This window comes from Acinonyx jubatus, chromosome B2, assembly GCF_027475565.1.
Source record: "Acinonyx jubatus isolate Ajub_Pintada_27869175 chromosome B2, VMU_Ajub_asm_v1.0, whole genome shotgun sequence".
Classification (NCBI taxonomy): Eukaryota; Metazoa; Chordata; class Mammalia; order Carnivora; family Felidae; genus Acinonyx; species Acinonyx jubatus.
In genome coordinates, this window is record NC_069385.1 from 126,612,763 (window position 1) to 126,637,021 (window position 24,259).

At 41.3% G+C, this 24,259-nt stretch overlaps 2 protein-coding genes across 31 annotated transcripts in view; one reads left to right on the plus strand and one right to left on the minus strand.

Annotated features, from left to right (window-relative positions):
* LYRM4 (LYR motif containing 4) overlaps window positions 1-18,567 on the minus strand; it is a 171,067-nt gene extending 152,500 nt beyond the window's left edge. For 2 of the 7 annotated variants that reach the window (XM_053223121.1, XM_053223120.1), the window contains exon 1: window positions 18,132-18,567. Coding sequence is in view for 4 of the 7 variants with exons in the window: in XM_053223120.1 (XP_053079095.1) it covers window positions 18,132-18,217 (86 nt within the window). In the remaining 3 variants the exon portion in view is untranslated. The remainder of the gene's footprint in view (window positions 1-18,131) is intronic. The other 5 variants (XR_003414284.2, XR_008298706.1, XM_015083087.3 and 2 more) reach the window with 5 other exon arrangements.
* Window positions 18,568-18,673: 106 nt separating this feature from the next.
* FARS2 (phenylalanyl-tRNA synthetase 2, mitochondrial) overlaps window positions 18,674-24,259 on the plus strand; it is a 553,641-nt gene continuing 548,055 nt past the window's right edge. For 16 of the 24 annotated variants that reach the window (XR_008298705.1, XM_053223114.1, XM_053223096.1 and 13 more), the window contains exon 1: window positions 18,964-19,121. The gene's annotated coding sequence lies outside the window, so the exon portion shown is untranslated. Of the gene's footprint in view, window positions 18,831-18,899; window positions 18,925-18,962; window positions 19,148-24,259 lie in introns of those variants that run through there. The other 8 variants (XM_053223101.1, XM_053223100.1, XM_053223097.1 and 5 more) reach the window with 6 other exon arrangements.

Sequence of the window (24,259 nt, forward strand, 5' to 3'; positions counted from 1 at the left end):
AGGATTGCTAAGAAAATGAAAATAATTATATAGGGAATTAAAATTACTGATCTGTGCTTTGAAGTCAAGGGGCAGAAAGATATCTGATATACAGATATACAGAAAGATATCCTCTGTGATGTTGGCAATGGTCCCCAGGAGGGGTTTTCATGAACACCTTACATGCATCTATTTGGCAGGACACCAGAATCCACTGTTGGCTGGCTTAGTTGGTTAAGTGTCTGACTTAGGCTCAGGTCATGATCTCATGGCTAGTGGGTTTGAGCCCCACGTTGGGCTCTGTGCTGACAGCTCAGAGCCTAGAGCCTGCTCTGGATTCTGTGTTTCCCTCTCTCTCTGACCCTACCCTGCTCACGCTTTGTCTCTCTCTCTCATTCAAAAATAAATATAACATTAAAAAAAAAAAGAAGCCCACTCAAAGATAAAGGTCTGCATCTTCCTGTGGAGACAGGTGGAGGTAGAGAAGGCTTCCTAACCTGAGTCCACATGGAACACGGGGAAAAGTGTTGGTGTTAAAGGACTCAGGTGTTACCTTCACTCCCTATCAGCTGTAACTGTAACTCTCTTTAGGTATACTACTTTCTGCTTTAAGCTGCAGCTTCCTCACCTGCAAACTGGGGGAAATTAAAAATCCGCTTCATGGAGTTTCCATGATGGTTAAATGAGATGATCCAAAGAAGAGACTAACATGCATCTGGCCCACAAGAAATGTTTAAGTAAAAAAAAGATATTTTTATGATTGTAGTTGTAAAATAGAATAACAATGCCTATTTCACAGTGATTCTATGTTGAACAAGAAAATGCATATTAAAATATGTAATCTCAGGCATGTGATCAATCAATGTTAATTCACTTTGGAGCCCCCCTTTTTTTCTCTTTCCCCCTAAACACTGGGGGATCTGTGTGAATATGGAACAGATATCCCTGAGGCAGTAAACAGCCTTAGTGGCAAGGACTGATTTTATTAATATTATTTTAATCAGAATTTGAATAAAATCAATTCTCCCAATGCTACTGACCCCTGGAATGCAACTAAGCCTCAGCAGAGTGCAGACTTTGGTACAACAGACATGTGTGAGACTATTCTCTCCCTTGGATGTAGTTATCAAAGGGCTGGAAGGCTTCTGTTAAAACACCATCTAACCAGAATGAAAACTCTATGAATGCAGGATTCTGAGTTTTATTCTCTGCTGTATCTCCGGCTCCCAGCAGAACTCTTGGTGTATACTGGAAATTCAATAAATACTTGCTCACTGAATGAACATGGCTCGTGAGGATATGTCATATGCCAATGTCTTTGCCAAAAAGTTACTGTCCACAAGGATCAAGGAGGCATGGGAGGCCTGGAGGCAGCTACGGTCTTGGTGGTGGACACGTGACATACTCTAAAATAATGACACATAGCACTGGCCTGACTCAGGAATACTGAGCATCCTAACAGAGCCCTTCATCCATAGCAAGGTCATAAAAGAAGATTATTCAATGTAAGTAAGACAAACTCAAACACTCTTAACCATATTACCACCACCTTAATTTGAAAGTGCTTCACAGATTAGGAAGCCTCCACATGTAAATTCTCATTTAATAATTTGCTGGCCTGCTTGTGTTTTTTATAAGAATCTTCATTATAGGCAAAGCTGTGGAAGGGGAGGTTAAAAAACAAACAAACATGAATATAGCAAGATTTCCATTCTTCAAGGACTCAAAATATAGTAGGAACCAGCAAATCCTTCAAGGGCAAATTCTGTTAACTTCATCTGTCTGCTCCACCCACACTTGAATCAGATTTTCTGCCTCCACCCCAAGCTTTCTTTTATTCACACTGCTCCATCACGAGTCAGAGACTCAGGACTCCAGAGATATTATGACCCTGGGTGCACAGAATGCTGGTGTTTAACCCTGCTGTCCCTAGCTCCCATTCTCTTGCACAGTGAAAGACTTAGAGAATAGAAATGAACGAGATTCTCTTTTCTCAGGTTCCAGTATTCTGAACACATTTGTCTTCAGGTTGGCAAATAAAAATATAAAGGAATTGTAAAATGAAAACAGGCTGTGTTGAAAGGTAATAACTTTTTGCTCCATCCTTCAAGAAGAAAAAAATGGAAGATACACTAAAAATAAACACTGGATTTCCTCTTACTCCCTAGGGTTAGAATGATGCCAGGGAAATAATCTTCTGTGATAATAATTATACGCCTGAAATATATGAAGTTTTCTAACTGACTGTGGATTAAAATTAATTATGGTGGAAATATTATCTCCAGTAGAAGACTATCTAGGTTAGAAGTAGAGGTTATGCAACTAGAAGTAGTTTTTTGCATTCTGGTTATTTTTAATTAATTAAAACAAAGAGGCTTATTTTTCTCTTATTATCTTATACTGGTTCTTCTGACCTTTAAAAATTCTTCCCAGTGAAACAGATGAAGGCATCTTAAGAAAACACGTCCACAATCACTACCAGTGACAGATTATTTCTGACATGGTCTTTTCTTCCTCTCATACCAATTTTTGTTCATCACCTGGGATGTCTCAGTATTTTGGATACTTTTTCCTTGTGTTTTTATGTTTTTAGAAAGAAAAGGAAGTGGCTTTTAAGAAAATATACGCCCAACACATCTTGCTTCCTGAATTGAGTCTACTTCTTAACTTCGCTACTGACATGAAATCACTATAATAGAGCCCCTTCCCCCATCTCTGTTCGTCCTTTAGGGGACAGACCAAGTCTGAAGGTCCCAGGGCACGGAGAGATGCAAGAGCAGGAGTGTTGGGAAAGAAGAAAGAATCCTGTCTGACTTAGCTCATGAGTTCAGCCAGAAGGTAGAAAGAAATGGTACCAAACCCAAGATCCTCACCCTGTGGTGAGAAGCACTTCTGCCCTAGCTTGGGATAGAAGTTGGGACCTGCTCTCTGTATGTTCACCCAGCTTGAGGTTTTGAGAGGCCTCAGCAGTGGTGGCCACGTGGATGTGGATGGGCAGGTCGGCAGTGGTAGCACACACACGCGAGCATTCAAAACCCAAACATAGACAGCGAGGCTGTGCTGCCAGTGGGCTGGGGTGGGGAGGCTGACAAAGCCGTCCTCTGGGCTGGGCTCCTGCTGCAGTTGTCACACCGCCTGGTGGTCTTCCCCAGGCTTGGTGAGGTGGCTTGGAAAACAACTGTCCTAGTACTGTGTGATTACTTATTAATAGCTGGCTTGCCTACACATACCTTACGGTGATCCCAAAGAAAAAGAAATCAAGCTTCCTTCATTTGCAGGAAGACCTTTTTAAATATAATAGGTGAATTTCTGGGAAAAGAAAAAGGATATATACATAAATCTGGTTGGGGAAAACCAAGTCTTCTCTTAAAATTCTGAGATTTCTCTGTATTTAGATATGTCACGAAGTTAGGAAGGAAAAGAAAATTATGTGGCTGTCTGGGCCCTAAACATGGCCACCGTGTTAGTTAATCAAAATCTTTTCACTTACACTTGTTAGTAAGCAGTTACCCATAGACACAGCACTCACTCTCACATTTCTCTTGCTTTTATAGTATGTTACCACTGAGGAAGCAAAGTTGATTCAGAGTCCCTATGTCCTGGGATGACAGTTTAGTAAAAGAAGGGACAAGAGCGATAAGGGAATTAACATGGAAGGATTTTGCACAAGCTGTCTGGAAGACAAGGGAGGAGCCATCATAAATATGACCCACACACTTGCCACATACTGATGCACTGGTCCATGCACTGGTGCCACATACTGATGCACCATGCACTGGTGCCTGGCTTGGATGCTGCAGTAATAGTGGTGAGATGCACACAGTCCTTGATGTCCTACAGCCTGCGGTCAGACTAGTCGAGGAGACATTACTAAGGCAATCACAAAGTCCATGTAAAATTACACCTGGGGTAAGTGTCATGATGGAGAAATCACAGGGTTGTGAGAGCTTACAGGACTGGGGAGTGCCTTTGTTGGGGTCCAGGTGGGTGAGCAGGGAGGGGTGACCTAAAGGAACAGAGAAAGAAGACCTTTGTGACAGAGGAGGGGTATGGGTTTGAGGCAGCAGAGGATATAAGGAAGTCAATAAAATGACAGTAGGAGGAGAGTACCCCCCAAATGGGGAGGTGATAATATATAAGGCTAAAGAGGCAGGGAAACCGATCCCGTGGCAAATGTAGGCCATGGTAAGGATTTTGGATTTTATCAAGAGCAATGTGAAGCAACTAAAATTTTCTTAAAAAAAAATTGTATAGTAAGGAAACAGAATGGGGTTGGGTGGTGCCCGAGAGCTTACCAAGAGTCAGCCAAATAGCTGAATTTTGAAGGATGATTAAGTATTTGCTGTATAAAGGGAGGAGGTGTGTTTCAAACCTAGGAATCAGTGTGTGACCTGCAAAGACCCCAAGCCACTTGGCACCATTAGGAAAACGGGAGAAGTTTGATGTGGCTGAAGTGAAGAGAGACACAAAGAGAGGACGCAGAACACAAAGACGGGCATGTGAAGCTAGGAAGAAAGGCTTGTCAAACCTCTGGTGCGTTTTAAGCAGGGGGAGGTGGTTGGCTGGGTGGGAGCACACATATCATGGAGCCAAAGTTTTGGGTTCAAATATTGACTCTGTCTCTTACAGGGTCCTTCAGCTGGATAAACCATGGTACTCCTTCCTGGCAGAAATCATCTGCCTACCATGCTTAGCCTGGTGCCCAGCACCTGCTCAGTTCGCTACCTGCATTTAGAAAGCTCGCAGTGAAGAGAGCAGGGTGCAGAGGGGACTGATGGTAGAATATGGGCACAGCCATCCAGGTGAGGAGTAAGGATGGGCTGGGCTAAGCAAGTGGGGATGAAAGGGAGGAGATAGGCCTGAGTGGCGTGCAGGCAGAATGTGGAAGAACAGGGAGCATTCTTGGACGAACATCCAGTTTCCAGCTGAGCCTAAGCAGGTTTGGAGGTGGTGTGAGCTGCCTATGGCATCCAGTGCTTGGGGAAGGGGCCTGGGCGGGAAATAGACAGACCTGGGTGGCTAATGAAACCATGGATTATGATAAAATTATTGGAAAGGTACGAAGAGGGAAAAGAGGAAGGACCAAGCACAGGAACCTGGGAATGAACAGACCTTTAGGTATATCAGGGTCTCAAGGGAATTAAGTCCTTCAGCCGTGGGGAAGGAGAGGTGCCTAAACTGGGTGCGGAGAATGAAGGCCATAGTCAGGACTGGAGCCTACAGGGGGGCAGAGCCTGTAAGCAACACCCCTCCCAGGAGGCTGCCCAGCAGGGTCTGCCCGAATTTACCGAACACTTTCTGGGATTTCCTTCCTTTAGAGTTTCAAATTCGGGGATAAAGCATTAAGTTGCCACTAAACGCTGCGCTTATTATTTCATGTCTCCACAAGTTTAGAGGGCCACCATAACTAAAATCTGTTCATTCTGGGTTCGAGAAGGAAAGAAACAGAGCACTGAACTTGAATACATTGCGAGTGCTCAATACACATGTGTTAAATGAGTAAGAGACAACGGGATCAGGTTAGAGGATCAAAGGTTTGTTCTGGCTCCAGTCTGGCTACAAGGAACTACTTTCTCAAGTAATTTAGCATTTTGCTTAGTAAAGGGCAATGGTGATTCTAGATAAGAGACACCTCTGCGTACAGAAATGATTTGTGGTTAAAACAACATCACTGTTAGGGATCAGATGCTGGGGAGTGATAATCATATAGGGAAGATAATTTGTATTTATTCTCAAACTGTGGATATGCAAAAAGAAATGGTATGAGGGCATTAAATGAATAATTATGGTTTAAAACATTATACATTTTTAAAGATTTATTTATTTTGAGAGAGAGAGAGAGAGAGAGACAGACAGACAGACAGATGTAGGAGGAACAGAGAGAGGGGGAGAGAATCCCAAGCAGGCTCTAAGCCATCAGTGCAGAGCCTGATGCAGGGCTAGAACTCACAAACCATGAGATCATGACCTGAGCTAAAATCAAGAGTTGGTTGCTTAACTGACTGAGCCACCCAGGAGCCTTGGTATAGAATATTTATAATTGTAATGAATTGATTACATAAATCACTTCAAACTAGGTGAAAGGGGGATGTCTAAATCCACCCAAAAATTACCCTAGAAACAAAAGAATATAGGGGTAATAGATGCATTAATGACATCTAATGAGGCATCTATTAAAAAGAATAAATAATTACTCTGAGAACAGATACAATGAACTAATGGAACATCGATGAACAATAACTGGCAAATTAAGTAAATTAATATATGAAAGACACATTAATTGGAGAAAGAAAAGTGAGATAAGTGTATATATAGTGTTGCACATTAAGTTAGCATGTAGGGCCAAAGAGGTGCTTTCAAAGCGTGCCTGAAATGTCCAGAAACTCTCCTGAAGCTATACCACTGCACACAAAGGTACCTATAGAAAATGTCCTTGTACCAAGGAGGCAGTGCCCCTGAAATGTGAGGCTTTATCTGGAATGGTCTTTCTCCTTACGATTACATTCTGCTAACTGAAACTCAAGTCATTCTCTCTAATCCAACATATTCAACCAATCACGAGGAACAGCTAATTCTATTTCTCAATACATCTCAAAACCAGTTTCTTCTTTCCATTAAGCACCATTGCTCAGTTTGGCCTTCAACATCATCTGACTAAACTAAACTAATGCCATCACCTCCTCACTGGCATCTGTGTATTGTCTCCTTCATGTTTAGGGTGATCCAGCTAAAGGTGTACCTGGAGTCTGGTTGAAATACCTAACGGCTTTCTGCTGTCTAGTAACATACCCCAGCAGGCTGGCATGCAGGGTTCTGTCATCTGTGGTCCCACCTCTATGATCTGTCTATTCTTACCTCGCCTGCTGTCATCAGTGGCACCAGACTGCTGGCAGTTTCTCACACCTGGCACCATTTATATTCTTTTTGTTTTTTGTCTTTCCCACACATGTCCCCTCTGCTTCTGCTTCCCCTTCACCAGCAAATCCCTACTGAATCCTCACAGCTCAGACCAACTACCATTGCTTTCTAAACCTCACTCCCCTTTCTGGACAGGCTACGCTGCACCGTCTGTCTGCTCCCACCATGTGCTGCTCAGTTCTCTATCAGCACACTGCCACCACAGTGTTGCAAAATCCTCAGTGAGTGCATTACTGTATGCACTGAACCGTGAAGCTCCTCTCAGGCAAAGATCATGTTCTGTTTATCTCTGTACCACCAGCAGGAGCAAAAGATCTGGCACACGGCAGGTATCCAAAGAATGTTAGCTGAATGAAGGCTCAAACCATCATACCAAAACTATGTATTACCGAATGCGACTCCACAGTTTAACTGAAATGGTTACATGACTGTTGGCTACTACAAATCCCAAAGATTTGGCAGTTGGATAGTCAGTATAAAAGATCACTATGTAGTAGCTAATTAACTTGTATCTGCTGAAACACAGAAGTGATTTTTGGAGTACCTGCTGTATGCCAAACATTCTGCCAGAAAGTTTTGCAATGTCAGCATTCTCAATTTAGACACTGTACTGGGGAGTAAATAACAATCACGGAGCTAGTAGCTAGTTGACTTCAAATGTGAATACAAGTTTGCCTTTTTTTTTTTTTTTTTAAGTAATCTCCATATGCAACATGGGGCTCAAACTCATTCATGACCCCAAGAGCAAGTGCGGTATGCTCTACCAACTAAGCCAGCCAAGGTATCCCTGAAATAAGTTTCTTGATTCAAAGGCCAGGAATCTTTCTTTCTTATATATATTTTTTAAGTTTTATTTCTTTATTTTGAGAGAGAGACAGCAGACAGAGTGAGTGGGGGAGGGGCAGAAAGAGAGGGAGAGAGAGAATCCTAAGCAGGCTCTACGCTGCCTGCGCAGAGTCCAATATGGGGCTTGAACTCATGAAACTTTGAGATCATGACTTGAGCTGAAGCCAAGAGTCAGACGCTTAACCGATTGAGCCACCCAGGCGCCCTGCCCAGGAATCTTTCTAAGTCAAGACTGCCTTGCTCATGATTCTCATTCATAATAGTGAAAACAACATTTAAAGCAAATTAGTTCAGGAATGATAACATTAGGGAAAGAAATAAGGGGTAAAAGAAAAGAAAGGAGAAGACCTAGCATCAAGTCACTGCAACTTTTGTTTCTCTTTTGTCATGAAAGACATTTCTATGAGCTATTTTTTTTTTTGTTGTTGTTTAAATCTCAAAGTATCTGAGTGAAAAAAAACTACTATACTTTCAAAGACAATTCCAGTAATAAGTGGTGATGAAGCCACATAGATAATCAAGATATCACAGTGATATACATTAATTGTAACTTTGGAAATTCTAAATCTGATTCTCAAAATTGGAGGGGAGAGATCAACTGAAAGAACCCTATTGAAGGCATGCCTATTGCTAATATAAACAAAAGCCAGGAGGACCCATCTTAATTTAGCTGATTCTTGCTAAATCCAGAAATTCAGTTTGATCCATGTAACTGATCTAGTTGTATTACTTAATTTGGTTTCTGAAGGATTTTCCTAAATTGGCTAGGAACCACTTAATTGAAAACATAAATGCTAAGACATATATAAAAATCTATGATCTGATGAAATGGGATTCAGTGTCAGCAAAGGGGTCATAGAAGACAAGAAACAGGAGATGAAGTACTTTTCACCCAAGGCAAAGTAGTCATAAGGTTACTGATGCAAGTCATTAAGAGGCAGGCAATTTTCTATGGTGCTCATTACAGCAGTTTTCAAACAAAATGTTTTTAAGTACACTTGCATTAAAAAAAAAAAGCATACCCTAGTACAACACAATAATTTAAAGATACTTTATGGAAGTCCTATTGACTTATAATTGTATTTTGTGTTCTAACTTTACTTTCTTTTATATTCTCTACCTTTATTTTCTCTTTGCCCTACTTTTCTCATTTATTATTTTTTAATTATAACAATTATTTCATTTTATTGTGTTTTATTATATGTATTCTTCCAAGTTTTAAAAATGCTTTAGGGGCTAAGAGGAAGTATAAATAGATTAAGTGCAATTTGGAAATTCTTATAAACTGCACTCAGTAAGTCAACAATGACACATAGATCTAATAAGTTTTTAACACTTCTCTCTACTGTTAAGGGTAAAAAATAATACATTATCTCCCTCCCCCATTCAGGCAGGTGAATATCTTAAATATTTTCTTCTCTGAGTTATCTATACAATTTTTACTTATTTTTCAAAATCATGATGACTCAACATGGCAGAACTTAAGCAACCATGAAAGAAAAAAAAATTAAAAAAATGTTTTTTAACGTTTATTTACTTTTGAGACAGAGAGAGACAGAGCATGAATCGGGGAGGGGCAGAGAGAGAGGGAGACACAGAATCCAAAGCAGGCTCCAGGCTCTGAGCTGGCAGCACAGAGCTCAACGCGGGGTTCGAACTTGTGGACCGCAAGATCATGACCTGAGCTGAAGTCGGACGCTTAACTGACTGAGCCACCCAGGCTCCCCGAAAAAAAAATTTTTGTGGGGGATTTCAAGCGTATTCAACAATAATGAATAATCCTTCTCTGAAGAGTCTAAGAAGCTGTTATTCTTTAGCACAAATGAACTGTCTCTAGTTGTTGAGTTGTTGTGGAGCTTTATAGAGAGAAGGGGTCAGGTAAGAACACTTCTAATAAAGTGCTACGAGCTGACTTAAGAGTTCAAATTTAAGACTAAATTTGGGAAGCACTTAGAAAATTTAATAGTTGTCTTTTTCTTTTTTATTGCTCTCCTCGTCTGTAACTTTCATAGTCTGTAATATAATTCACAGAGAGGTATGATTTGTTCAACATTTCTGAGCAAAACTCTCATCTGGCTGTTTATTACAGAATTCTGTGGTTATACATGCATTTCAAGACACAAGAGGCAAACTTTTTACGGAGGGATGGGGGAATCCTAACAATCTTGCTAAAAATAGCAAAAAGCAAAATGCAACACTTAATGCTCGCCAACCTGAGGGCTGTCCCAGGTGGCATGAATGCATGGCTCTAAACTGAGTGAGGGAAGAAGAGGTGCAAAAGAACAAGAGTTCCTGGGTAATTGCCCACACATCAGAAACTTCTGGTTAAAGGCAGGTTTTACTTTTTTTTTCAATATATGAAATTTATTGTCAAATTGGTTTCCATACAACACCCAGTGCTCATCCCAAAAGGTGCCCTCCTCAATACCCATCACCCACCCTCCCCTCCCTCCCACCCCCCATCAACCCTCAGTTTGTTCTCAGTTTTTAAGAGTCTCTTATGCTTTGGCTCTCTCCCACTCTAACCTCTTTTTTTTTTTTCCTTCCCCTCCCCCATGGGTTTCTGTTAAGTTTCTCAGGATCCACATAAGAGTGAAAACATATGGTATCTGTCTTTCTCTGTATGGCTTATTTCACTTAGCATCACACTCTGCAGAAAGGCAGGTTTTACTTTGAGAACAAAGTAAAGAATGTTTCAGTGGGGAGGCTAAAGTTATCTTTATAAAAATGAAAAACATATTTAAGGATTTAAAGTTTCTACATGAGAACAGATGTACGAAGCTACAGCTGAAGTCAACGGTAGGGCCAGAGAACTGACACAATCACTATAGCATTATTTTCACAATATCTGTCTGGCAAAACATCCATCTGTGTGACAAGTGTCTCATTCAAAGCCACTACATTTAGCAAATCTCCAGTGTTTGGTCACTGTTTCAATTTGCATTTGTTTCTTCTGTTGAGTTTCTTGAGCTGTCCTATGTGTACATTTCTTAGGCCCAACCATACTACGATCTTATAACTGCAGGGCCATCTTATATAGGTTATATAGTTATAACTTATAACTAGCCCGAGGCTCTAGTGCAATAACATATATTCTATGAAAGGCCAGGAACTGTTAGAAACAAACTGATTTGTCCAAAGAATATTTGGCAGTAAGGTCTTTAGTAGAGCTTTCCTATCTTAGAAAGGTGTGTTAGAAAGAAAGGTGTTTTAGAAAGGTGCTTAGTGTTAACACTATTCACGTCAGTTAGTATTATTCACCTTACATTCTTGATCAATCAGTAGCACATGGGGCAGAAAAGGTTATTAATGTGAAAAGATCTGCAACAATGAGTATAGAAACCTGTGAAGTAAACCCTCTATTTGGTTCCTGCTGGGTCCAGAAGCTCCAGGTTCCATGTCCTCAGCTTCTAGTTCAAAGAGAACAGATTACTAAATAGGAATCATTATTTAGTCCATTTGTTAAGACTGCAATCAGGGACTTCAATAATGTTGCCTTCAATTGTGTAGCAGGTAGTACTGGAGACCTGACATTTATCAACAGTTAGCAGTTTATCAGTCACGAAACTGAAGAGTCTATTTAGCTACTTCAGCTGTAAAAGAAACCATGAAAATAAATATCTTTGGATTGATGTTTCTAAAACTTCTGAAGGTCAAGTCAAGGATGCATGGGGTTGTAGGAATTTTCCATGGAAAAGCGTGGAGTCATAGAAATAGCAGTGCACTGGGGGCTGGGAAGCTTTTTAGCTCCTATTCTGTCAGTTACCAGCTGTGAGACCTTAGTCAAGCCGTTTATCCTTTCTGTCTTTACTTTCCTTTTAGACCCATTTTATCACTTGCTGGCTATTTCGCTGAGCACTTAGTCATCTATGATGGAACTCCAGTCCAATGCTTCAGCCAGTTACCTACCTCTGGTTCTAATGTGCCCTTGTGTTTTACTTCCCCAGTACCTCATCGTCTGTGCCTGGTGTGCTCCTCCACCCATGTCTACATGCCCCCAGCTATGGAAGACACCAAGTGTTGGCTGGCCCAGCAGTCATTCCCAACTCTTTTCTCTTGCTGCCTTCCACTGCAGAGCCTGGAATAGCTACATCCTCATTTTCCAGCCTTGTGCTCAGCAAGTGATAAAACTGTAACAGAGTCCTGGTCAGTGCTGTAACCAGAAGTTCACTAGAAAGGCTGCAGGCAAGTTTACCCTTTCCTTGTGAAAAGAAAACTTACTCTTTCCTGTTTGGGATATCCTTCTTTCTTCTTCTTGCCTTGCATAAAGATATGATATTTGGAACCTTGACAGCCATTTACAACCATCAGGCATATGCATGAGAGGAAAATGAACACTCAGACATGTTATCATCTAGCAGCTAAATCAGTTTAGCTACATACCTCCAGATCTTCTCTATGTGAGAATAAACCCTTTACTTGAGTACTGTGTAAAGGTTTTCTATTACTTATAGTCAAAAGCATTCTTAATGATATCCATTTTTAAGGTGGTGTTTATGAGGTCAGCCTTTCCTCCTTTATACTTTACTGATAAACTCCTGATGATACTATGAAAATTAGTGAAGGGAAATCTTATTTAAAATGCAGGTGAGAAGTCCCGTAGGGGGACTGCTCACCCATGAACTTTTGGTCTAGTTCACTTTGCTACTCCAGCCGAAGGAAGGAAGGTTTTCTCCTTGCCCAGCAACAGCCCTGCCAAGGAGAAACTGCCAGGACTCAGCCAATAAGAAGCCATCGCCACCCTCCAACAGTCTTTTGTTCCAAGCAGCCCCTACCAACCTCTTCCTTTTTCTCTGTAATGTTCCTGAGTTCTCCAGACCGGCTGGCCTATAGTTTGTCACAGCTTGCAAGTCCTGAATCACAATTCCTCCGCTATTCCCAAAGGAACTCATTATGCTGGTAAAATAAAGGGCTCTTTTGTTTTTTAAGGTCAACAGTACTTACCATTTTCATACCATTAATGGGAGGCTAATTTTGATTTGCAGCTCCTACCACAGTGCTTAGTGTTACAGGAACTATATAATACTCAAAAATTTACCAAAAAAGAAGTTCTGACACTCAGTTTGGTAAGCACATGGGCATTATTTTTGCTTTGTCTCACATTTTAAAATATTTTTTTAACATTTAAAAAATTTTTGAGAGAGAGAGAGAGAGAGAGAGAGAAAAGAGTGAGTGGGGGAGGGGCAAAGAGAGGGAGATAGAGGATCCAAAGCAGGCTCCACTCTGTGAGCACAGAGCCCGGATGTGGGGCTTGAACTCACAAACCGTGCTGAAATCTAGGGTCGGACGTGTGACCAACTGAGCCACCCAGGTGCCCCACATTTTACAATATTTTTAATGTGTAATAGCAAAATGGATGATAAAAATTACCTCTGAATACAATTTCCTCTTGCTTTTCAACAAATATTCGTAAGTATATACTAGGCAGTTATTGTGTTAAGCACTAGAAATACAGACATAAGATAGGAACGGAATACAGGCATTCAAGGAACAAATGGTTGAGACAAGTACACCTACAACTACAATAGTATTTGATATGTATAACAATAAATCTGACAACACAGTGCTTCCTCAACATCCACTTACTTTCCAGTTTATCCAGACACTGGCAATCAGGCATGGCACGAATCATGTGAACTTCCCAACCTTCCCACATGGTCACTTCTGTCACCCTAACTGATGAGAAAGTGTTCCCCCTCAAGTCCCAGGACCAACCATGCTGTCAGATACTCTGCCTCTCACCTTTTGTGCGGCCCCGCTCTCGAAGTTATCCAAACTCCCATATCACGTTAACCAGACTTCCTGCAGTGGCGGGTTGGTCTACACTCACTGTGGCTGTTTACTTCCTTCTGATTCACTTCTCAAGCCCCACAATCTGGGTTCTGCCTTAGCCACTGGCACTGCTCTGGTAAAGGTCCCTAGAGATCTCCACACTGCCCAAAACAGGGACCACATTTCCATCTTTATTTATTAGACCTTGCAAAGCAAGTGACCCTGACCACAACCACTTTCCCCAAACATGTGACTATCTTGACTTCTGTGACACTACTCTCTCTGCTTGTTCTCTTCTCCCTTTTAGACATTAGAGTACTTATCCAAGTGTGGCTCAGGGGCCACTGGGGGTCTCTGAGACCTTTCAGCAGCTTCATCAGGAAAAGTATTTTCACAATATCAAGAAGATATTTGCTTGTTTCTTCCTCACTCTCTTATGAGTGTATGGTGAAATTTCCCAGAGGCTAAATGACATGCGATACAGCAAGAGGCTGAAGTCAGAAACAAATAGAAGAATGTACTCTTCTTTTATTAAGACGAACGTTAAAGAGATTTGCAAAACTGTTGAATAATGTCACTCTTGCCACTAATTTTTAATTTGGAAGAAAAAGTTATTTTTCATAAAAATGTTATTTATGTTTGTGTGTAATGGGTTTATTATTTCGTTTAAAGATAGGTGTTTTAAAATGTTTTAGTTTTAATTTTTAATACGATTTTGATAACTATGCTGCACACAAAAAAGCTCTTGGGGGTCCTCAGTTATATATAAGAATGTAAAAGGATCCTGAGACCATTAAATTTGAGGATCATATCCTTAGACTATGTCTTCTTGGTCTCCTTAAGTGGCTCTTCTTTGTCCTTAAGTGGCTCTTCATTGTCTAATTCCTTAAATTTTGATGTTCTCTAGAACAGCATCCTTAGCCCACTAATTTTCTCACCATATACCAAGATTTCTCAGTCTTAGCATGTTTGACATGTTGGGACAGATAATTTGTTTTTAAAGTTTATTTATTTATTTTTGAGAGAGAGAGATCCCAAGCAGGCTCCATGCTATCAGCCCAGAGCCTGATGTGGGGCTTGATCTCACAAACCCTGAGATCGTGACCTAGCTAAGATCAACTGGACACTCAATTGACTGAGTCACCCAGGTGGCCCCAGGTAATTCTTTATTATGGGGGGCTTTCTTGTGTTTAGCAGCATCCCTGGCCTCTAGCTATTAGATGCTAGCAGCATCCTCCCACCCAAGCTGTGACAACAAAAATATATCCAGACATTGTCAAATAAAATTGCCCCTGGTTGAGAGCTACTGCCCTAAATACTCTTCCTGGAATTTTCACCTAATACCAAGATTTTAATTCCTCTTAAGATAATAATTCCACTTACTGGGTACTTACTCTGTGCCAGGCATAATTGTAAGCACTCGACATGTATTAACTCATTTAAACCTCTATCACTGTATGAGAAATAAATCATTATCCTGTGTTATAGATTAAGAAACTGCAAAACAGAGATGTGAAATGACTTCCCCAGGGTCACACAGCAAATAAGTGATGATAGTAACTCTGGCCCTGTTTGCTCCCCTGAGCTGTAGATGCTTGTGCATAACTGCCTTTGCTGCACATCAGATGACATTTACTCAAGATGTCCTAAGATGTATTTAGGAGTCTTCTTGTCATAAGACAAGCTATTTCTGTAAGTCAGTTAATGGCAGAACTTTACACTTAATCTTTCTGTGCCTCCTCTTAACGAGTAGCCTGGTTGTGATTCTAGACTCTGCTTGGATTCTCTTCCTTCTTCCTGAATCCAATCATTCGTAGCGTTCTAACAATTTTATCCTATATTAAAATGCCTTTTTTTCTCTATCATCCACTATTCCTGCCTTCATTAAGACCCTAATCTCTCCTCAGCACTGCTGTAATGAACTTCCATTTGGTGTCCTTGTATCTAGCTCTCAAAATTATCTTCTACACTACTGCCAGTGATCTCCCTAAAACGTAAATCTGGCCATGTCTCTCTCTGGTTTAAAATGCTTTATTGGTTGCCTGTTAGCTAAGAATAAAGTCCATGTCCAAGGCATGGTGCCTAGGTCCTTGAATATGTATGTGGCCCTTTCTACCCTTAGTCTCATCCTCTGTCACCTCATGAATCACACTTAACTCTTCAGAAATTAAACAGTCTTCTGCTGTTTGTTGTTATCTGAACATACTATGCTGCTTTATGCCTTTGATCCAATATATTCTTGATTCTATCCCCTGTGCATGCCCATCACAGCACTTAACACAGTTTGCAAAAATGGTTTCTATAACTGTGTCCCACAAAGGTCTGTTAAAAAAGCCACTGATGGGCCTTGCTGAGACCAAAGCTCTCATCTTTCTATATCTAGGTTTTGGTATGGCAGAGGCAAAGTTTTTGGAAGCACTGAAGTAAAATGACACTTAGGAAAAGGACCTGTTTAGATGGAGGTGGGGTTGTGAATGAGGGAAATTAGGAAAACCTGTCCTGAGAAGGTCATGATTGAGCTGAATCTCAAAAGAGGATGAACTCAAGACAAGACTGTTTAAAGAATGTTTAAAGACAATAGAAAGAACTTTACAAGGGGGAAGGGGACGTCTTTGAAATTCACAAGACATAGCCTTAATATACAAGAAGAACATTATTTTGTAAAAAGTACATTTATTATCTTAGACATACTGGTAGGAATCTCAGGTTTTAGGTCCATGATTTCAACAAAGTATAAAATGATTACCAGATCCCTACAGTTAATACATTTACATGTATTTAATAAATTTGGTTCAAAAGCATTACTCAAAGTATAATTTGAGCAACTACTTTCTAAATGTCTATTACTTTACAGTGGCTCCTACAGAAACTCATTTCCAATTTTCTGCCTATGAGCTTTGAATGATTTTCCTGCAGTTTACTCCTGTTGACTTGGCATTTATTCACTGGATAAACTTTGCCTCAAGTGTACATTTCAGCACCTGGCTCATAAATCATTTCCGAATGGATTTTTAGAAATGTAAGAGTCCTTAGAGATTACCTAGTCCAACAGGCTAATTTTACAAACAAGAAAATTGAAATACTAAGGTTGAGCGACTTGTTGAAGGTTACATATTCTCTGAGGGCTCGTACTTGACTTTTCCACAATGTGCTTTCTCATCTACCCTATCCCTGCTGCTGTCTCTTCAGTGTGTGACCTGTGTGCCTATCCTAATTCTTGCTTATGCTCAGTAAACTTAAATGACAAAATATCTTCTTCCAGAATGTAATGTAAATAACTGGTTACCATTTATTCACTTGCATATTTTGTGGGTTTCTTCAATAGACTTGGTGAAGTCTTGGTGCTAAGTACTAGGTTAATTTTTTGTTAAAAATTCTACCAGTATTCCTGATATTTATAAACCTTACCTTCCAAAGGCAAAGTCATTAAGTAAAACCACGGTCTCTCATGAAATGTTTCTTTCAGCCATTTGACTGGGTAAATTTGGTCTCACTGGTACGGTCCAGATGTTCTCAAATTTATAGGATGAATACCTTTACCATGCAGGTATCTAAAAATTAGCCACTGCTTGAGAGGTTTAGTGTTCCCATAACCTACATTGTACTGGGTCTACTTATAAGGCCTCACAACTCATAAACTCACTGGGAGGGTGGCGCCTATCTAACCAGATCTTTCCAAGGATAGGCTCTCTCCTAGGACGCTTGGCCTGGCCAATCACCCAAAGTCAGATCTCGCCTAAATATGGCTCATACTCAGACAGGATCAGGTAGTTGGTAGGGAACACCAAATCTGAAAGGACGCAGAGACAGAATCCATACAGTAACGATGGGTCAGAAGTTATAAGGAAGCAAAAAAGGAAGCAGAGGCTGGGAGGTAGACCAAAAAAATATATGAAGAGTATAAGGAACTCAAGAGCATATATGAGGAAGGGGCAGGCACGGAGAAAGTCGTGCAACACATTGAGGGATGTAAGTTTAGACTCTCATCCTTCTGCTACTAAGATTTTTAAGGCTGTATCCCCATTTTATGAGGCCAAGGGAAACGTTTCAGCTCCTGGAAGATTGTGAGACTTTCGTTCCTTTACCGCTACTTGAATTTCCTTTACAAACCCTGCCCTCGCCCGACCCCCTCCGCAAAGCCAGTGCCCTAAGTAGAAGTGATTTGATTCTGATTCTTGCAACCAAGAAAGCTAGTTAAGACACGTAGGCTATTATTAAAGAAGTGGCTAGAGTGAGTCTTCAGCTTGCGGACATGTGCTACTGACTGCTTACTTCCACTATCAACTCTTCCAATCCTGAAGCTCTACACAGGCGACAAACGGGTCCTAGCTTGAACCCTTGCAGTTTCCACGTCCACAGAAACACACTAGTAACCACACTCCCAGAGAACCACGGTATTCGATTTGGGGGAAAACTTCACAATATTTGAACCTATTCTTTAATACAATAAAGGGCAAGCCCCCTGCTCTTCCCTGAAGGTTTCAGAGAGCTACGCTGGTCGACAGGGGCCCGTTTTTCGGCGGCGGAGCCTTTGCATCCCCATTGCAAAGCCTCCGGCGCGGGACAGGAGCTCCCCGCACCCCGGACCTCCCGGCCCTCGCCGCCCACTGGGTCACCTGTAATTGTAGGCGCTGAAATGCTTGCTTTCTCTCAGCATCGCCCGGTACAGATCTAACACTTGTGCGCGGCTGGAGGCTGCCATTTTGAAAGAAAAAAAAAAAGGGTCCTTTTTGAGGAGGTCCCGAGTTTAACCTAACCCACAAAACTTCAGTCTGTGCAAAACCTTGAGTGAAATGAAATAAAAGAAAATACAGTGGGGCTCGGTCTCGCTAGCGGGCCGCACCTCGACCTAGGAGAACACCGGCCCGCACCTCGGGGCGCTGGGCATCGCGCGCCGCTGGGGAGGCGGGCGCAGGCGGGCGCAGGCGGGCTTCGGGCAGCTTAAGGGGGAGGTGCCGACAGGGAGGCGTTGCCGTTCTCTGCCCGCGCCTGGGAGGAGGCGTGCAGCAGCTGAGGGGGAAGAAGGGGGACAACCACAGGGGAAGGTCTGAGCCTGGGGAGGGACGCAGGGCGGAGTTTCTAGCATTGAGTGCGCGTTGCCCGTTAAGGAGCGCCTTCGAGAACTGCCTAGGTCGTGGCGGGTACATTTAGCCTCATATTGCAGCTCCCAGTGCTATCTCTGCAAGGCCCAAGGCCTCGTTGCCACGGTTACCAGGAGCGCTGTGGGTCGACGCCCCGCCTTCGCCCGCAGATGACCCGCCCTTTGCGCTGGGGCCGCCCTCCGCGCTGCCTGAGAGGCCGAGCGGGCTTTCCAGGTTGCCTTTACTTTATGGCTCTCTGTCTGTGGACCCCCTGTACAGGGAACTTTCTGAGCATAGGGATGGGTTGTAGGGGGCGCTGAGTCGACAGGTGAGGGACTCCCTGGTTCTTAGGCTCTGCTCAGGACGACCGGCTAAGGGCCTTGATAGCAAGGCCCCCTTTCTTGTCAAAATGGCAGCGCCCAGCATGCTGGGGAGGTATCTCTAAGGTGGGGAGGGGGTGCGGCGGGTAAGAGACCTCCCAGGAGAGTAAGCAGCGTACCGCACTTCAGATTTTGAAACACCCAGGTTTGTGTCTCCTGGGCGAGCGGTGGGTGAGTGTTTGCCTCGCTGCAGCGTGATGTGCGACATGGGCGGTCGGTGGTGGCGGGGAGAGTTATTGGCCGTGGAATTTCCCCCCTTTCCGGGTGTTCTTTGAGCTTTCGAGGTTTTGCTTTTGAGAGTCCCGCGGACTTTTGTCATCTAATGTGTACGAAAGGTGGGGTGGCGTGAGTGGTTAATTGGGAAAACTTAAGGGATTTAAGAACTCTCTTGAGATAATTTCAGACCCAAAACTAGAAGCTGAGCAAGTTTTCTCACGAAGTTCTTCATGGCTAAGTTTTCTCTCTTGGTCTTTCCCTGAAGACATCAGCACTTCAGAATCACTTTGTTACGGTGGTGGATAAATTTAGTTGTTCTGGTTCTTGAACGTAGGACCGGGCGTAGAGAAGCCTGAGCTAGTTCTAGTTAAAACTAGGTGTGTTTGTAAAGCACCTGTCTTATTTTGGGAGTGTTTCTGTCTATATAGACAACGTTAGAAGAGTCACAGTTTTCTTGCTCACATCACAGGTAGGAGTAACTTTAGACGTAAAAAACAAGTTTCCCTCAACAGCCATCTTAATTCAACCACTGAGTTGTGGTTGTATTTCGTCTCTTTAAGTTTATCTGGTTTTAAAATGACACTTGCTTTATATCAAAACCTCGTATTTTCAGAAACTGTAAGAGATGGAAACACTTTTCTGATCTCGATGCACTTTAGTGTACTTGCAGCCTGGTGTCCTTGCACCCAGATATTCTTGTTAATATTACTTGTTATAATGCAATGGCATTTTAAAAAAAGGCATGGAAGAGAACATACTTCTATTAAAATCTTTTTAAGTTTCCTGTTTGATTTTTTTTAAAGGTGTCCCACATCTGTGAGTATCAAAATAAGGTTTTTTTTACAGAGTAGTCAAGCTTCTGTCACTCTTGCAGGTTGATCAGGTCATTGGGCAAGTCTTGCCTCAGAATTACTGAAAGGGATTTTAATATTTTGAGTTTATCCTTGGCATTACTGAAAGGATTCAAGACCAAGGTAATTGATTATTACAGAGTAAGATCTAGAGCCATTTTCTCATAATATGGTACATGAGTGCTAATGACATAAAATGGGGCACCTGGGAAAACTACAACGTTCCTGCAAGTTAAAAATAGAGAAAGCTATCAAGGTAAAAGAAAAAAAAAAAAAAAGAAAAGTTATTTTGGCTTGTTTAAAAATATTGGGAATTGTAGTGTTGCCTGGCTGGTTCAATCAGTGGATCATGTGGCTCTTGATCTTGGGGTTGTGAGTTGGAGGAAGGCCAGTGTAAAGTGTAGAGATTACTTAAATGAATAAACTTTAAAAAATAGTTGGGATTGCATTATATTTTGCTTCCATCTATAAAATAAGGTTGGAATAATTATTACTGTATACAGTTGTTTATGTCTAATTATCAGGTGATTTAATCATTTATACAGTTAATGTAGATCAAGGACTTTAACTTTGTCGTAACCAAAGAAAGCTTTCCAAATAAATATTTAAAGTTTAGTTTGGGTAGCTAGTCATCTGTTAGTACAAAGAATAGTTGAGGTTAGGTCGGTGATAGCTTCCCAGTAGATTCCAAGCCAAGTCCTCACAAAAATATTTTTATTGTATTTGAAATAATTTACCAGCATCTTGGATATTGTTGTCTTGAACAACTAATAAAAAAAAATTGCATTCCAAAGCTAAATCTCTATTTTTGTACATCTTTATTGCAGAGATGACTATTTTGAATAGTAGCTCTGTTTGAGGTTGAAAGGAATTAGGCCAGTACGTGAGGATTACTTACTCATATGTTCTTTAATATGCATTCTATTCTGGGCTGAGTATTCTCTTAGGTAATGACTATTAGCTAGTGGTACCCATCTACTACCACTTAAGCCTCAAAATGTAAAAATTTACAGTTCTTTAACTACCGATTTAAAATCATGTATGGGACATCTGGGTGGCTCAGTCTGTTAAGCGTCGGACTTCAGCTCAGGTCACAGTCTCAGGGTTTATGAGTTTGAGCCCTGCTTCGGACTCTGTGCGGACAGCTCCGAGCCTGGAGCCTAGTTCGGATTCTGTTTCTCTCTTTCTGCCCTCTCCTGCTTATGATATGTTTCTCTTTCTCTCTCAAAAATAGATAAACACGAAAAAAAAAGTTTTAATGATGTATTACTTCATATTAAAATTCGGGTTGCTGGATTGCTAATGAACGCTTAATCCTTTTTGAAGAGAAATTTCTCTAAACATAGTAACGTAACAGCAATTTATTGTCTTAAGCTTAAATACTAAGTTATTAATTTATTTATGAGGGGGTGAGGGGGAGAGAGAGGGGGACAAAGGATCTAAAGTGGGCTCCGCACTGACAACAGAGAGCGGGATGCAGGGCTTGAACTCACAAACTGAGATCATGACCTGAGCCGAAGGCAGGTGCTTAACAGACTGAGCCACCCAGGTTCCCCAGGCTTAAAATGATGTACAAAGAAAATCTTACATAAATGAGTGATTTGTGATATTATGATTTAGAAATTATTCCACTCCAAACATGGATCTAAGTCTTTATTATATGTAATTTTCACTTTTTTTTAAATTGAACCATTATTGTAATAGAATGTGAAGCTGGAAGAGACCTTGGATATCAACTCCTTTTTACAGATGAACAAACTGAAAGCCTTTTTGATTTCATTTATTCAACACTGATTGAATGCTTCCTAAGTGCCATACATTATCTAAGATGATGGAGTTACCATGAACAGAGCCTTTTGGTCCTCCCAGAACTGGACAGGGAACTAGAGAAGCAAAGTATTAATTTGTTTTGTCAGGTGCTATGTTACCAAGTGTCTGGAGAGTACAGAAGAGGGCCATTCAACTCGGATTTTGACCTAAGGGGAGGCTTTCCATCATAGAAGGTGTTTCCCCAATTAGTTAGTAACCCAGATGAAGAATGTGGTAAGACGTTGTAGTGTATATTCAGAGAATTGAAGCATGAGGGAGCATGACCCATTCAGGGAACTCTGGGAGATGGATGGGAAGGACCATCTGTGAAACCAGACGTGATTAGTCCTGTGCCTGCTTTGTTTTAATGATGCTTCTTCTGTTTTGGGGATAAGTTATTTCTTATACATTGGCTAGTTCACATAAGTAGACTTTAACATCTGTTGAAATATAGGTTAGTTTTTTAGGTGTTGTTAGGTTTTTGTTTTAAACCATACTTTTGAATCCTATATTTTAGGAGTACTGAAATTCTGTTTACCTCTGTGTTTAACATATAGTTGACCAGCCTGTTAGTTCAAGCCACAGTTCCTGTGGATATTTAAGGGCTATCAATCAAATACTGATCTAGGTTTCCAAGAGTTTATAGTTTAAGTACAGTTTGTATGTAATTAAAACAAAGTATAAAGTGCTTGAGGAGAAGCATGGAATCTCAGCATGAGAGGTCACTTCCATGGGTAGTGCCTGGGCCACACCTCAGACTGACAAAGTCAGCATGGCCCAGGCTCCAGGAGGATTTTGTTTTTAACTTTTTTTGTTTTTTATTCCCCAGGTGATTGGATGCAGCCTGGTAGAGAAGCGTTAATCTGTGGGAATTAGGGGGCTTTTGTAGGAGGTAGTGTTCATTTGGGCTTGAGAGAATTTATGTTTGAGCTGGGTCTTGAAAGGAATCCCAGGGTTTGGTGTGTGGGTGCGATGGTTACTGCAGGATAAAGCTTAACTCTTGGAAAGGGTAGAAGAGAGAGAGTGAGTGAGGTCTGGGGAAAGATGATCAAGGCCTACAGACTTGTGAGGGGGGAGTTGGAGGGTACTTGAGGGGGAGTGCAGGAGATGCAGCTGGGAAGCCTGGCACAGCAGCTTTCCTGGATGGTGGACACCTGCTCCGTACTTGTATGATCTCAGTTGATTGGAGACCTGATGGGAAAGAAAGCTGTTAACTTCATTTAAGGACAGGGAAGCTGAGAGGTTGGGTTATTGAGTCGGAATGTTCCACAGCTAGGAAGCAGTGAGGGTAGGCATTGGCCGAGGACCTGATCTGTCTAGCCATGATGCTACACTGCTTCACAGACAGTCTTCAGTGGAAGCTTCAGGAGTTTGAAGTGTATTAATTTTTCTTGGATAACATGGGTAAATTTCAACCATATCTGAACTTTAATTTAGTTGGATTCCACTTATTTATAAAGCTAACTGGTTAGCTCCTAACAAATATTCAGAAAATCTCAAATATTGATTTTTTCATACTAGCTTTTTATTTAACCTTGTAAGAGAAAGAAAAAAAATTTTTTTTCCTATTAACGTGTCTTAGAAAAGACCTCAATCGAATGCCCTTTTTAGGTTGTCTGTTCATGTGTGCAACAGACATTACTTCTTGGGGGATTTCTGAGACTCTCCTTTCTGGAGAGTCTTACCTAAGAAAATCTGTTCTCTAAGAAAGTTAGAAAGCAGCTAGATAGTCTAGCTTCATTGATTGGAGGCTAAAGGTTCCCTTACTTGTGGACAACAACAATAAAACTGACAATTGATTTTGTATAAAGTAGATCAAATGTTACTTCTAGAGCATTTTTTTTTGGAAACAAATTCTTTGCCTTCTGAAGGAAAGAAACCATCTTTTCCTACTACAAACTCTTACCAACATGGGAATTCTTTTACAATGTGGTTTATGGTAATGTTTGTTTGTTTGTTTAAGAGAGAGAGCACATGGAGTTGAGGGGGACAGAGGTGGAGGAGGGAGGGAGAGGGAGGGAGGGAGGGAGAGAGAGAGAGAGAGAGAGAGAGAGAGAGAGAGAGAGAATCCCAAGCAGGATCCATGCTCAGCACCAAGCCCAAAGTGGAGCTCAATATCATGACCTGGGATTATGACCTGAGCTGAAATCAAGACTTGGACGTTGAATCGACTGAGCTACCCAGGCTCCCTTGCCTTTTTTTTTTTTTTTTTTAATAGTAATACTCTGCTATAGATCACCTGCATTCTTTTTCATACTAGTTATGAGGGGTGAATTAGAGCAATTATATTTTCTAATTGTTTGTATATTTCAGAATGAATTGTTCATCAGCTAGCTCTATGTGATGATAATGCCTAAAGTTTATATTCTTTTCCAAAAGCTTTGCCAGGCAGTTTGCAAACATCTCA